Source organism: Trematomus bernacchii, unplaced genomic scaffold (genome assembly GCF_902827165.1).
Source record: "Trematomus bernacchii unplaced genomic scaffold, fTreBer1.1, whole genome shotgun sequence".
NCBI classification, from domain to species: Eukaryota; Metazoa; Chordata; class Actinopteri; order Perciformes; family Nototheniidae; genus Trematomus; species Trematomus bernacchii.
The window spans coordinates 1-13,403 of NW_022988041.1; the positions used below are offsets into that span (position 1 = coordinate 1).

The window sequence follows — 13,403 nt, forward strand, 5'->3', positions numbered from 1 at the left end:
CTGTACTTTCTACTTCTTACATTGAACACAAATACCTGTACTTTCTACTTCTTACATGTTGAACACAAATCCGTTACTTTCTACTTCTTACATTTTGAACACAAATACCTGTACTTTCTACTTCTTACATGTTGAACCCAAATACCTGTACTTTCTACTTCTTACATTTTGAACACAAATACCTGTACTTTCTACTTCTTACATGTTGAACACAATACCTGTACTTTCTACTTCTTACATGTTGAACACAAATACTGTACTTTCTACTTCTTACATGTTGAACCCAAATACCTGTACTTTCTACTTCTTACATGTTGAACACAAATACCTGTACTTTCTACTTCTTACATGTTGAACACAAATACCTGTACTTTCTACTTCTTACATGTTGAACAAATACCTGTACTTTCTACTTCTTACATTTCCCAAACAGGCTGGTTCCTTTAGTTTGAAGTGTGTTTTGGTGGCGTGATCATTATTATTAGAGTCATTGCGTGCCTATTGATTTGAACACGATCCGTGTATCCATCATTTCCTGGTCTTCTCTAAAGAAGAGGGACCAATGAAAACGTTGTCATGTTGCCGTTGTTCAGCATGGAAACATTCATTAGCTAACAATGACATTATTGTTCTATTAATATAAAGGGAGGTCAGGTACTCTTTAAAACAGCTGCTAGTTATGGGTACTTTTTACTTAAAGGTGGGGTAGGTAAGTTTGAGAAACCGGCTCGAGATACACTTGTTGTTATATTCCATGGAATGCTCTTAACATCCCGATAGCAATGAATATCTGAAGTGCTTTGACAAAAAATCCATAAAAAATATCATCTGTGGAAGCCGTAGTACTGTAAAAAGCAGCACGACCAATCATCTGAGCCGGCCCGGCTAAAATAACTGGATGGCCTACCAGCCTGTCAGCCTTCCATCTGTGCACAAACTTATCTCGTGCCCTCATTGGTCATGTGCGCGTTCGTGTGTGTTGAGGAGGGGCTCTGTGAGGAAGTGGCAGATTTTCTCCGGTTGTGTATTTTCAAATTCTAGCGATCTCGAGCCGGTTTCTCAAACTTACCTACCCTACCTTTAAGTACATTTCAAAGCCCTCTTTACTTTACTTGAGTAAAGAAGTTTAGTCAGTACTTCTACTTTACCAGAGTATTTTTAAACATGAGTATCTGTACTTCTACTTGAGTAAAGGATGTGTACTTTAACATCTCTGCAGACTAATGGGAAAGTCTTGCTGTCTCCGCAGGGGGTGAGGCTGTCGTCGGGCAGATTAGGGACAGAGTAGTGTCCAGTGGGGGGGTCAGGATGTGTCTCCGCCCCGCAGGACTGGTACTGTTTGAGGCGGATGTGCCAGGCCAGGCTGCAGACGGCCGACACCGTCTTGAACTGGTGGATCACGTTCCTGGGAATGAAGTAGATGTCGTCGTGGCAGAGCTGCGTTCGAACGTATCGAACCCCCTCCCTGCGCAGCTGGTTCAACTTAGCGTCGTCCACCCACTGCACACACTGCACACACACACAGTTTTAACGATTACATGTTACCAGGGTTCGAGTTATATATATAATAGCCGGGTAATAACGTAAATAACGGGTGATATTTATAAGAGAGAGACTTCACAGCTCATTACACACACACACACACACACAAACACCAACCACACACAACACACACACACACACACACACACAACACCACACCACACACACACACACACACACACACACCACACACACACACACACAACACCACACTACACACACACCACACACACACACACACACACACCACACACACACACACACACACACACACACACCACACACACACACACACAACACACACACCACACACACACACACACCACACACCACACCACACACACACCACACCACACACCACACACAACAACACACACACACACACACACACACACACCACACACACACCTTTAGTAACAGCTGGAATAGAGGGGGATGAGGCTACAAGGATCTGTTTGGGGTTTGGAGCAGAACACTTCAGAGACATGTGTATATATCTGAGACCTATAATATATGCCTAAAGATAGCATGATAGGACACCTTTAAAGATGACATGTTACCCATACTAAACGTGTTATCAGTATGTGTAACTCATCATTTGAATCTCCTGACCTGGGACACCGGGGGCTCGTAGAGGTCGAGCTGCAGCCGCTGCACCACCTCGTTAAAATCTCCAGCCTGAAAACACACCACGTCTTTGGTGACCCGGGGACCGTTGTTCCTGTAACACACACACACGCTTTATTAGGGTCTTTAACAGTAATAACGTAAATAACGGGTGGCACACGGCACACATCTCTCTCTCTCTCTCTGAAGCTCACCCCTCTCTGAAGCTCACGGCCTTCAGCAGTCCCACGGCGGCGGTGCTCTTCCAGTCGAAGCTCTGACCCACGTGGTCAGCGTGGGCTTTGGTCCGGTCCTCGTACAGAACCTCTCGGGGCTCGCTGGCTCGAGGGAGGTAGTGCAGGTTCTTTATCTCGTTCATGGACCTGCAGCAAACATGTGGGGGAGGAGAGGAGATGATTCAGTGACCCCCCCCTCTCTGTACATACTGTACTGTAATTAATGCACACAATATACACAATATCAGGTTTTTGTGTTTTCGGCTGTGGAGACTCTTTGAATACTGTATTCCCACTCAACTCAAAGACATGCATATAGCACCGTCACAGCTCACTGAGGAACATCCTATCCTCTCGCCTCCATCTACTCGTCTTTCATCCTTTCTTTGTAACTAATGCTGTTGATGTGATTTTAAAAAGGTGTCTATTACCATCTGGACAACAGCTGGTCATGAGCCATGTCGGCTAAAGCTGCTGCACTTACGGACCGTCCACACAGCAGCGTTAAAAAAAATCTAGGAAGGCTTCTGCCCATTCACTTTGAATGGGGTGACGTTACTTTGCCTCACTTTTCGCCGAACTGCATTGTGGGAAGCAGAGCGGAGATTTTCAGGATTTTCAGGATTCAAAGTTGAGCAATGTTCAACTTTTGAAGCTGAGGTGGAAGCGTCAGCCAATCAAATCCCGTGTATGCAAATCTGACAGTTCAAGTGCTAGCCAATCAAACGGCGTGTATGCTGGGAGAGACATACCGCAGGTCATTTCCTCATATTCCAAAACATGGAGGAGAAATTAGCGGTAGGGAATCACCCGGTGCTTTATGACCAGTCCCTATTTACCTACCGGGATACAAACCGGAGGAGCCAGGCATGGAGGGAGGGTGGCAGAGACAGTGGTAGGTTTTCGCCTGTTTGGGGAGTTTATATCCAGTTTACTTCGGGCTTTTTGCTTCGTATGTCGGGGGCGGGAGATTCATGTGATTGGTTGTTGGTGCCTTGCTCGCAAAAAATACCCAAGCTTCAGATACGCCCACCTCCAAGATTTTTTTAACGCTGCTGTGTGGACGGGCCGTTACTGTTCAGTTGGTCAGTGGGGACTGTCCACGACACTACACACAGATCAACTCAACTGCTGGACTGGTACCTGCGCCTCTTGAACGGAGACTTCTGCAGATCAGCTGTCGGCACCATCTGCTCCCCGGGTCTCACCCACAGAATCGGCCCGTCGTCGCTCTGCGATCGGCAGGAGAGCTTCAGCGAGGAGAGACTCCCCCAGGGGAGGGTCATCTGGGGGGGGGGGGGGGGCGGAGGGGAAGACCACAGATTACACAGACGTTACAGGGTGGTACTTCTTAAGGCCCCTACACACCAGGCCAATATTGGCCGTCTTGCGTTGTTTGGCGACAACGGGTTCCTTGTCGCCCAAAGTCAATTTGGTGTGTCCCGAACCCTCGGCCGTGACACGCCTTATTTGGCCTTTCACGGTCGACACAAGCTATCGGGCCAAGAAACCACTCTGATCAGCTGTTCAGCTAGCAAATGAGAAGCGAAACGGAAGTGAGGGACGTAAACAAACGATTTAAGGCACAGGACAGCAGCTAAACCCCAGCAGGTGATACTTAAAGACATCAAACATAGCCCTTAAATGTCCTCTCTTACCTCCCACACATAGCAGGGACATCTCTGATATCGGCGGGAGCGTCCCCGGCTGTCCTCTGCTGAGAGCTCCGTGATTTGTTTGGTCAAGTCCGGTTTTTCATCTCATCGTAAATTTAGCAAGAAGTGGCCATTACTACATTGCTGACTCAATAAACGACACACCCGCCAGAACACTGCGATCATCAGATGCAGGTCTATTAACTGTGATTTGATAGTATGTCTGCACTTTATGTGCTCATTTCATCATTCATGTATTTTTATATTCTAAAACATGTTTTCGATGGACGAGAGTGAAAATGGAACGCACACGCTATTTGTTTGTGTATATCAGTCTGTTCTTCTTCTCTGTCTTCCGGTTGTTGCCTCTTTTGAATGACGAATACACACTACCGCCGCCTGCTGGTAAGGAGAGTTATTGCCACTCACGCATGCGCAGTTCGTACGTGCTCGGCTGAAGTCTTTGCGGTGTGTTCCAGTGCGACACACGGCCAAGACGCAGGAGAACTCGTCGATGGAACTGTCGATGTCGATGTCGGCGAGTTCTCTGGTGACTGCCTGGTGTGTAGGGGCCTTTAGTGGGAAACATGCTGTATATTCAGTAGGGGTGGGGGATATAATCGATACAGCACAGTATCGCGATACTTTGCGCGGCGATATTGTGTCGATACACGGACGCTAGGTTTAGATTTTTCCTGATGTAAACCGTAGCGTATCCCTCCGAAAGACGGTCGTACACCTGACTGATGTTTTCTAATTTATTGAAACCTCCAAAAACCAACGTGAGAGCTACGCAGACACAAAACAACCAATGCATTTAAGCTACATCCATATGAGCATTACTTTAGAATACCATTCAACAAGTGAACTTCAAATAGTTAGTTATGATACAGTATATAAACGAATTGAGACTCAAAGCACATGTTCACACTGACCTTGAGCCTCTTGCTAACACTTTAATGTGAACTTTATCTTTTGATATCGCCGTATTTAAATGTAGATATCTCCGTTAATGTCTGTACTTTATCTCCGTTCTTTTTCTCCGTCTTTGCTTTGGGAACAGTAACTTCCTGCTGATAGCGCAAAGTCTATATAAAACAGGAAGTTCAGACATGTATACCATTACAATGAAAGTAACAGAAACATCTCCTTTTCAATGTGTGTTCAAAGAACTCCTCTAGGCGTGACCGAAGATCTGGATTGGAGCCGGCCCGACTCTCCAGTCCCCGCACACACCTCCCACACAACTACAAGACCGTGTGCACCGCAGTTAGTCGGGAGAGGTCTGCATCTGTGGCAGACGTCTCTCGGTACTCCCTCTCCCGCCCAATTATTTTTCCCACTTTAGAAGTGAGGTTTTCTTTTGTTTTTAGTTATTTTGTATATTTTGTGTACTAACTTGTTCAAACTCTTATTCAAAGAGTCTTCCTTAGTTCCTTTTGTTGTTTAGTTAAAGTGGACCTATCATGCTATATTTGAATAATATAGTGTAGGACCATACCTATATAAGGAATATTTATACTTTTTTTTTTTTCAAAATACCAAACAGATCATGCATTTTAGCCATGCCTAATTTTGCTCAATTTGACCATTTATAGCTCTGTTTTAGCAAGGGCTGATTCTGTGAGAACAGCACCATCTACAGGCCTGGCATATGTACTACAGCGTCTCCAGCGCTTTCGAACGGCAATGTCCGTGGCTGTCTCCTCCTGATTGGTGGAGTTGGCCCAATAGCCGTAGCGCCACCGTCCTGACGTCAGGACAGTGTTCAAATCTGGATCAGTTTTTATCAGATCCGTTGCAGCCCCTTTTTTAGAGATTTGGGTATGGAGGAAAATAGAGAGGGTTGTGTTTCTGACACTTGGTGAGTTCCCTGGAACACCGGGGACACATATTCATGTAGAAAAGACGTACACAAGTGCATTTTGCATGAGAGGTCCCCTTTAAGCCTTCGTGGCCTTCTTGTTTTGATTATGGCTGCGCGTTGCCAATTTTATAGAGCTCAATAAACAACTTCCAATTTTCCAATTTCCAACTGGTTCTATGTTACTTTCCACTTTCCACGAGCCGGGACGTAACACACATGGGGCTCGTCCGGTCCTGAAACTAATTTATTAATTCCTGGGTCTAGAAGTTGTTTTTTGATACCTGTACGTAGTTGGTCATCATTGTATACAGTTCCTCTGATTATAGCACTTAGAGTCCTTTTTAGCCTCTCCGTCATTAGAGCAGCTGGATCGGTGTCGCAAAGATGACTTCTTTGATATCGCTAAACACTTCCATCTCACAGCGTCTGAACTATTGTAAAAACAAGAGCTTAAGGCTCTTACAGTAGAGGAGTTGGTGGAACAATGTATCTGGCTCTGACCTTGAGGAAGGGCGACTCCTCCAGCATGTCCAGGAATTCTGGGAAAAAATCTCCCACCTCCTCGTCCACGGCCCCCACCAAACTGATCTGCCTCATGGGGCCGGAGCGGTACGTCCCCGAGCAATACGTCCTGCTCACCTGCAACAGGTACGTCATGTTAGAGCCAGTATTTAGTTTTATATAAAAGCCCTCTGAGAGAGATTTGGTTACAAAGAACTCAATGGTGCTCTAGGAGGAGATTTCAGGTGATAAGGGGGGGGGGGTTACCTTGGTTGCTGATTGGCTAATGGTTACACAAGACAAAACATATTATGACATCATAAAGTGGCCAAAATCTGATCAGCTCATTTCATCAGACAGGTTTTTATAGAAATGGATCAAAAGAGAGAGAATCTTTGTTCCTGAAACTTTCAGAGTCTCTTTCCACAGAGGGGACACATGTTGATGAAGAAGAGACATGAAAGAAGAGGGGGACACATGTTGATGAAGAAGAGACATGAAGAAGAGGGGACACATGTTGATGAAGAAGAGACATGAAGAAGAGGGGGACACATGTTGAGAAGAAGAGACATGAAGAAGAGGGGACACATGTTGATGTAGAAGAGACATGAAGAAGAGGGGACACATGTTGATGAAGAAGAGACATGAAGAAGAGGGGACACATGTTGATGAAGAAGAGACATGAAGAAGAGGGGACACATGTTGATGAAGAAGAGACATGAAGAAGAGGGGACACATGTTGATGAAGAAGAGACATGAAGAAGAGGGGACACATGTTGATGTAGAAGAGACATGAAGAAGAGGGGACACATGTTGATGAAGAGGGGACACATGTTGATGTAGAAGAGACATGAAGAAGAGGGGACACATGTTGATGAAGAAGAGACATGAAGAAGAGGGGACACATGTTGATGAAGAAGAGACAGAAGAAGAGGGGACACATGTTGATGTAGAAAGACATGAAGAAGAGGGGACACATGGTGATGTAGAAGAGACATGAAGGAAGAGGGGACACATGTTGATGTAGAAGAGACATGAAGAAGAGGGGACACATGTTGATGATGAAGAGACATGAGGAAGAGGGGACACATGTTGATGATGAAGAGACATGAGGAAGAGGGGACACATGTTGATGATGAAGAGACATGAGGAAGAGGGGACACATGTTGATGATGAAGAGACATGAGGAAGTGGATTTTGTATAACAGGTGATCTTCTCCTCGCCCACCTGAGAGTGGAAGTTGGCGATGGTGGTCGTCTCGATGTCCTTCTTCCCGAGGATCTCCATCTTGACGGGGGTGTTGGGGAAGTTGAAGGCGAAGTAGTCCAGGAAGTCCTGGCAGGAAGTGGGCGGCACCGTGCACCACAGCGAGGGCGTAGAGCGCCGCCCCCCGCGGTTTCTCTGAGAACGCCAGCTTTAGGAACTCCTGGGCGAAAACGTCGATCTCCGCGGCATCGAGAAAGGACAACTCGTCGCCGTAAGCGTGCAAAACGGACCCCCCACCGTTCGCCTGAAGCTCCTCGTGCAGGAAATGTCCCGTCCACGATCCGGTGTTTAGGTGAGAGCGCCGAATTGAGATGTCCTGATGCGACAGGAAGGGGAGGAGCTTCAACGGGAGGGGGAGGAGATGATGGGAGGGGGGGTCAGGGCTCACAGTCTGCACAGCTTTGTGGTGCATGTGGGGCTTCTTCTTCTTCTTCTTCCTCAGCAGCAGATACTCCTCCAGCGTCTCACTGCGAGGCCTCGGCTCTACAAACAAGATACAAAGCACAATGAAGCATCCTTTGTGCTCCAATCAGTCCTCTCAGTGAACACAGAGCTACAGATCAGATCACGCTGAAGGCTCTTTGAGCAGCTCTCACTGATCCTGCTGGGATGTTACACGCGGAGCTGCTGGGATGTTACACGCGGAGCTGCTGGGATGTTACACGCGGAGCTGCTGGGATGTTACACGCGGAGCTGCTGGGATGTTACACGCGGAGCTGCTGGGATGTTACACGCGGAGCTGCTGGGATGTTACACGCGGAGCTGCTGGGATGTTACACGCGGAGCTGCTGGGATGTTACACGCGGAGCTGCTGGGATGTTACACGCGGAGCTGCTGGGATGTTACACATGGAGCTGCTGGGATGTTACACGCGGAGCTGCTGGGATGTTACACATGGAGCTGCTGTGATGTTACACATGGAGCTGCTGGGATGTTACACGCGGAGCTGCTGGGATGTTACACGCGGAGCTGCTGGGATGTTACACATGGAGCTGCTGGGATGTTACACGCGGAGCTGCTGGGATGTTACACATGGAGCTGCTGTGATGTTACACATGGAGCTGCTGGGATGTTACACGCGGAGCTGCTGGGATGTTACACGCGGAGCTGCTGGGATGTTACACGCGGAGCTGCTGGGATGTTACACGCGGAGCTGCTGGGATGTTACACATGGAGCTGCTGTGATGTTACACACGGAGCTGCTGGCATGTTACACGCGGAGCTGCTGGGATGTTACACGCGGAGCTGCTGGGATGCAAGGAGCATTTCAGTCTGGATCAAAGCTTCCACATTATTGTGCAACAGTTATTAAATCTTGATATTATAAAGTTGTATGAATGAGTAGGGTTGGGAACCGAAACTCGGTTCCAGATGAGAACCGATAAGAAAATGCCGGGTACCGGGTACCCATACAAAATACACAATTTCGGTTCTGCTTAACGGTTCCTAAACGCGGTAGACCCTGAATACAGGGTACGGACTGGTCATCTGTGTGTTCTGGAGAATCACAGAACGGCCGGTCGTCAGCAGGCCGCTGACGACCGGCACCGCCCTTAATTTTTTTAAACGGCATCATGTAAGTTGCGCTGACAGGCGACAGAGGTCCACAGGTGCCCCGCAGAGAGGCTCCCCCCGCCCTCCCGTAGACAGTTCACGAGCTCAGTCACTTCATAACACCAAAGATGTATGGCGGTAAACGCTCTAAAGTGAGGCTCCACTGTACAGCGTAATGCCTGTTAATAGCTTGCCACAGGCATAGCTCAGTTCACATAAAGCACAGCTATTGTGCAATACATTTGTATTGCATGTATATTTCTTATTTGTAAAAATGTCAGTTAAAGCTTAAAAGAATAAAGATATTTTTGTTATCTAAACGTTTGACCTCTTTCTTTTACAATTTTGGAATCGAAACGGGGAATCGATAAGAACCGGAATCGATAAGAACCGGAATCGATAAGAACCGGAATCGATAAGAACCGGAATCGATAAGAACCGGAATCGATGATAATGATAAATGAACAGATGAATAAACTCACCCTTGCTGCTCCTGATGTAATCGTGCTTCACGTTAGCTTCAGTGTTCTCCTTCCTCAGCGGAGAGAAGCTGAACAGAGCAGGAGATTCTACCTGGTGCTTCTTCTGAGGAAGAGGAGGAGGAGGAGGAAGAGGAGGCTGCAGGAGGAGAGGGCAAAAGTACACGCATCCTTTACTCAAGTAGAAGTACAGATACTCGTGTTTAAAAATACTCTGGTGAAAGTAGAAGTACTGACTAAACTTCTTTACTCAAGTGAAAGTAAAGAACTTTGAAATGTACTTCAGTAAAAAGTACCCATAACTAGCAGCTGTTTTAAAGAGTACCTGACCTCCCTTTATATTAATAGAACAATAATGTCATTGTTAGCTAATGAATGTTTCCATGCTGAACAACGGCAACATGACAACGTTTTCATTGGTCCCTCTTCTTTAGAGAAGACCAGGAAATGATGGATACACGGATCGTGTTCAAATCAATAGGCACGCAATGACTCTAAATAATAATGATCACGCCACCAGACACACATTCAAACTAAAGGAACCAGCCTGTTTGGGAAATGAGAGAAGTAGAAAGTACAGGTATTTGTGTTCAACATGTAAGAAGTAGAAAGTACAGGTATTTGTGTTCAACATGTGAGAAGTAGAAAGTACAGGTATTTGTGTTCAACATGTGAGAAGTAGAAAGTACAGGTATTTGAGTTCAACATGTAAGAAGTAGAAAGTACAGGTATTTGGGTTCAACATGTGAGAAGTAGAAAGTACAGGTATTTGAGTTCAACATGTGAGAAGTAGAAAGTACAGGTATTTGAGTTCAACATGTAAGAAGTAGAAAGTACAGGTATTTGTGTTCAACATGTGAGAAGTAGAAAGTACAGGTATTTGTGTTCAACATGTGAGAAGTAGAAAGTACAGGTATTTGAGTTCAACATGTGAGAAGTAGAAAGTACAGGTATTTGGGTTCAACATGTAAGAAGTAGAAAGTACAGGTATTTGTGTTCAACATGTAAGAAGTAGAAAGTACAGGTATTTGAGTTCAACATGTGAGAAGTAGAAAGTACAGGTATTTGAGTTCAACATGTAAGAAGTAGAAAGTACAGGTATTTGGGTTCAACATGTGAGAAGTAGAAAGTACAGGTATTTGAGTTCAACATGTGAGAAGTAGAAAGTACAGGTATTTGAGTTCAACATGTAAGAAGTAGAAAGTACAGGTATTTGGGTTCAAAGTGTAAGAAGTAGAAAGTACAGGTATTTGTGTTCAACATGTAAGAAGTAGAAAGTACAGGTATTTGTGTTCAAAATGTAAGAAGTAGAAAGTACAGGTATTTGAGTTCAAAATGTAAGAAGTAGAAAGTACAGGTATTTGTGTTCAACATGTAAGAAGTAGAAAGTACAGGTATTTGGGTTCAACATGTAAGAAGTAGAAAGTACAGGTATTTGGGTTCAACATGTAAGAAGTAGAAAGTACAGGTATTTGTGTTCAACATGTAAGAAGTAGAAAGTACAGGTATTTGGGTTCAACATGTAAGAAGTAGAAAGTACAGGTATTTGTGTTCAAAGTGTAAGAAGTAGAAAGTACAGGTATTTGTGTTCAACATGTAAGAAGTAGAAAGTACAGGTATTTGTGTTCAACATGTAAGAAGTAGAAAGTACAGGTATTTGTGTTCAACATGTAAGAAGTAGAAAGTACAGGTATTTGTGTTCAACATGTAAGAAGTAGAAAGTACAGGTATTTGTGTTCAACATGTAAGAAGTAGAAAGTACAGGTATTTGGGTTCAACATGTAAGAAGTAGAAAGTACAGGTATTTGTGTTCAACATGTAAGAAGTAGAAAGTACAGGTATTTGTGTTCAAAGTGTAAGAAGTAGAAAGTACAGGTATTTGTGTTCAAAGTGTAAGAAGTAGAAAGTACAGGTATTTGTGTTCAAAGTGTAAGAAGTAGAAAGTACAGGTATTTGTGTTCAACATGTAAGAAGTAGAAAGTACAGGTATTTGTGTTCAAAGTGTAAGAAGTAGAAAGTACAGGTATTTGTGTTCAAAGTGTAAGAAGTAGAAAGTACAGGTATTTGTGTTCAACATGTAAGAAGTAGAAAGTACAGGTATTTGTGTTCAAAGTGTAAGAAGTAGAAAGTACAGGTATTTGTGTTCAAAGTGTAAGAAGTAGAAAGTACAGGTATTTGTGTTCAAAGTGTAAGAAGTAGAAAGTACAGGTATTTGTGTTCAACATGTAAGAAGTAGAAAGTACAGGTATTTGTGTTCAACATGTAAGAAGTAGAAAGTACAGGTATTTGTGTTCAACATGTAAGAAGTAGAAGTACAGGTATTTGGGTTCAACATGTAAGAAGTAGAAAGTACAGTATTTGTGTTCAACATGTAAGAAGTAGAAAGTACAGGTATTTGTGTTCAAAGTGTAAGAAGTAGAAAGTACAGGTATTTGTGTTCAAAGTGTAAGAAGTAGAAAGTACAGGTATTTGTGTTCAAAGTGTAAGAAGTAGAAAGTACAGGTATTTGTGTTCAACATGTAAGAAGTAGAAAGTACAGGTATTTGGGTTCAACATGTAAGAAGTAGAAAGTACAGGTATTTGTGTTCAACATGTAAGAAGTAGAAAGTACAGGTATTTGTGTTCAAAGTGTAAGAAGTAGAAAGTACAGGTATTTGTGTTCAAAGTGTAAGAAGTAGAAAGTACAGGTATTTGTGTTCAAAGTGTAAGAAGTAGAAAGTACAGGTATTTGTGTTCAACATGTAAGAAGTAGAAAGTACAGGTATTTGTGTTCAAAGTGTAAGAAGTAGAAAGTACAGGTATTTGTGTTCAACATGTAAGAAGTAGAAAGTACAGGTATTTGTGTTCAAAGTGTAAGAAGTAGAAAGTACAGGTATTTGTGTTCAAAGTGTAAGAAGTAGAAAGTACAGGTATTTGTGTTCAAAGTGTAAGAAGTAGAAAGTACAGGTATTTGTGTTCAACATGTAAGAAGTAAAAGTAAAAAGTGGTCAGAATAAGTAGTTGAGTAAAGTACTGATACCAGAAATATGTACTTAAGTATAGTAACGAAGTATTTGTATTTCCCACCTCTGGCTGCAGGTGGAGGTGTTGGGGCGGCAGGTGGACGTGCTTCTCCCCGCTGATGATGCTCTGTTTGCGGGGAACCTGCAGCGGGAGGCTCCGGTGAATCTTCCTCTCTCTCCTCACCTGTTTCTCCGCTGTCAGCTCCTTCCTCTTCCTCTCCTCCTCCCTCCTCTTCCTCTCCTCCTCCCTTTCCTCGGTCCTCTTCCTCTCCTCCTCCCTTTCCTCCCTCCTCTTCCTCTTCGTCTTCTCCCGGATCAGTCTCTGCAGGTCGACCTGAGCTGCCATCTTTGCACGTACAGAAAACATTTAAATGACCGTGATGCGCACTGTGCATGGGCAACAGCTGTTGTAGTTGTCGTGACGTGCGGTTGTAGTTCTTTTCAGTGTTTTGGGTTTGATGCGCATGCGTAAAACACGGAGCTGTGGGTGCTTGTAGTTTAAAATGTCGCAAAGCAGCATGGGAGTTGGAGTGAAATGAGGTGGGCACGTGCAGAGCTGCACACACTCACTCTGCTGACGTCATGGTTACATTCCTCACAGCCATGAGAGGCAGCAGAGAGACAGAAATACAGACATGCAACAGATATGAACAGACTGTTATTATAACATTGAAATATAGACACGTGATGAAAA

At 44.4% G+C, this 13,403-nt stretch overlaps 1 protein-coding gene across 1 annotated transcript; it reads right to left on the reverse strand.

The window, feature by feature from the left end:
- Positions 1–1,088: 1,088 nt before the first annotated feature.
- On the reverse strand, positions 1,089–13,088 carry LOC117472335 (lysine-specific demethylase 9-like). Its single transcript, XM_034117481.1, is given in 9 exon segments — positions 1,089–1,509; positions 2,155–2,263; positions 2,364–2,531; positions 3,528–3,670; positions 6,408–6,545; positions 7,636–7,743; positions 7,745–8,157; positions 9,711–9,846; positions 12,774–13,088. Coding segments are annotated over 9 exon segments (1,869 nt in total). The 5' UTR covers positions 13,077–13,088; the 3' UTR covers positions 1,089–1,158.
- Positions 13,089–13,403: the final 315 nt, after the last annotated feature.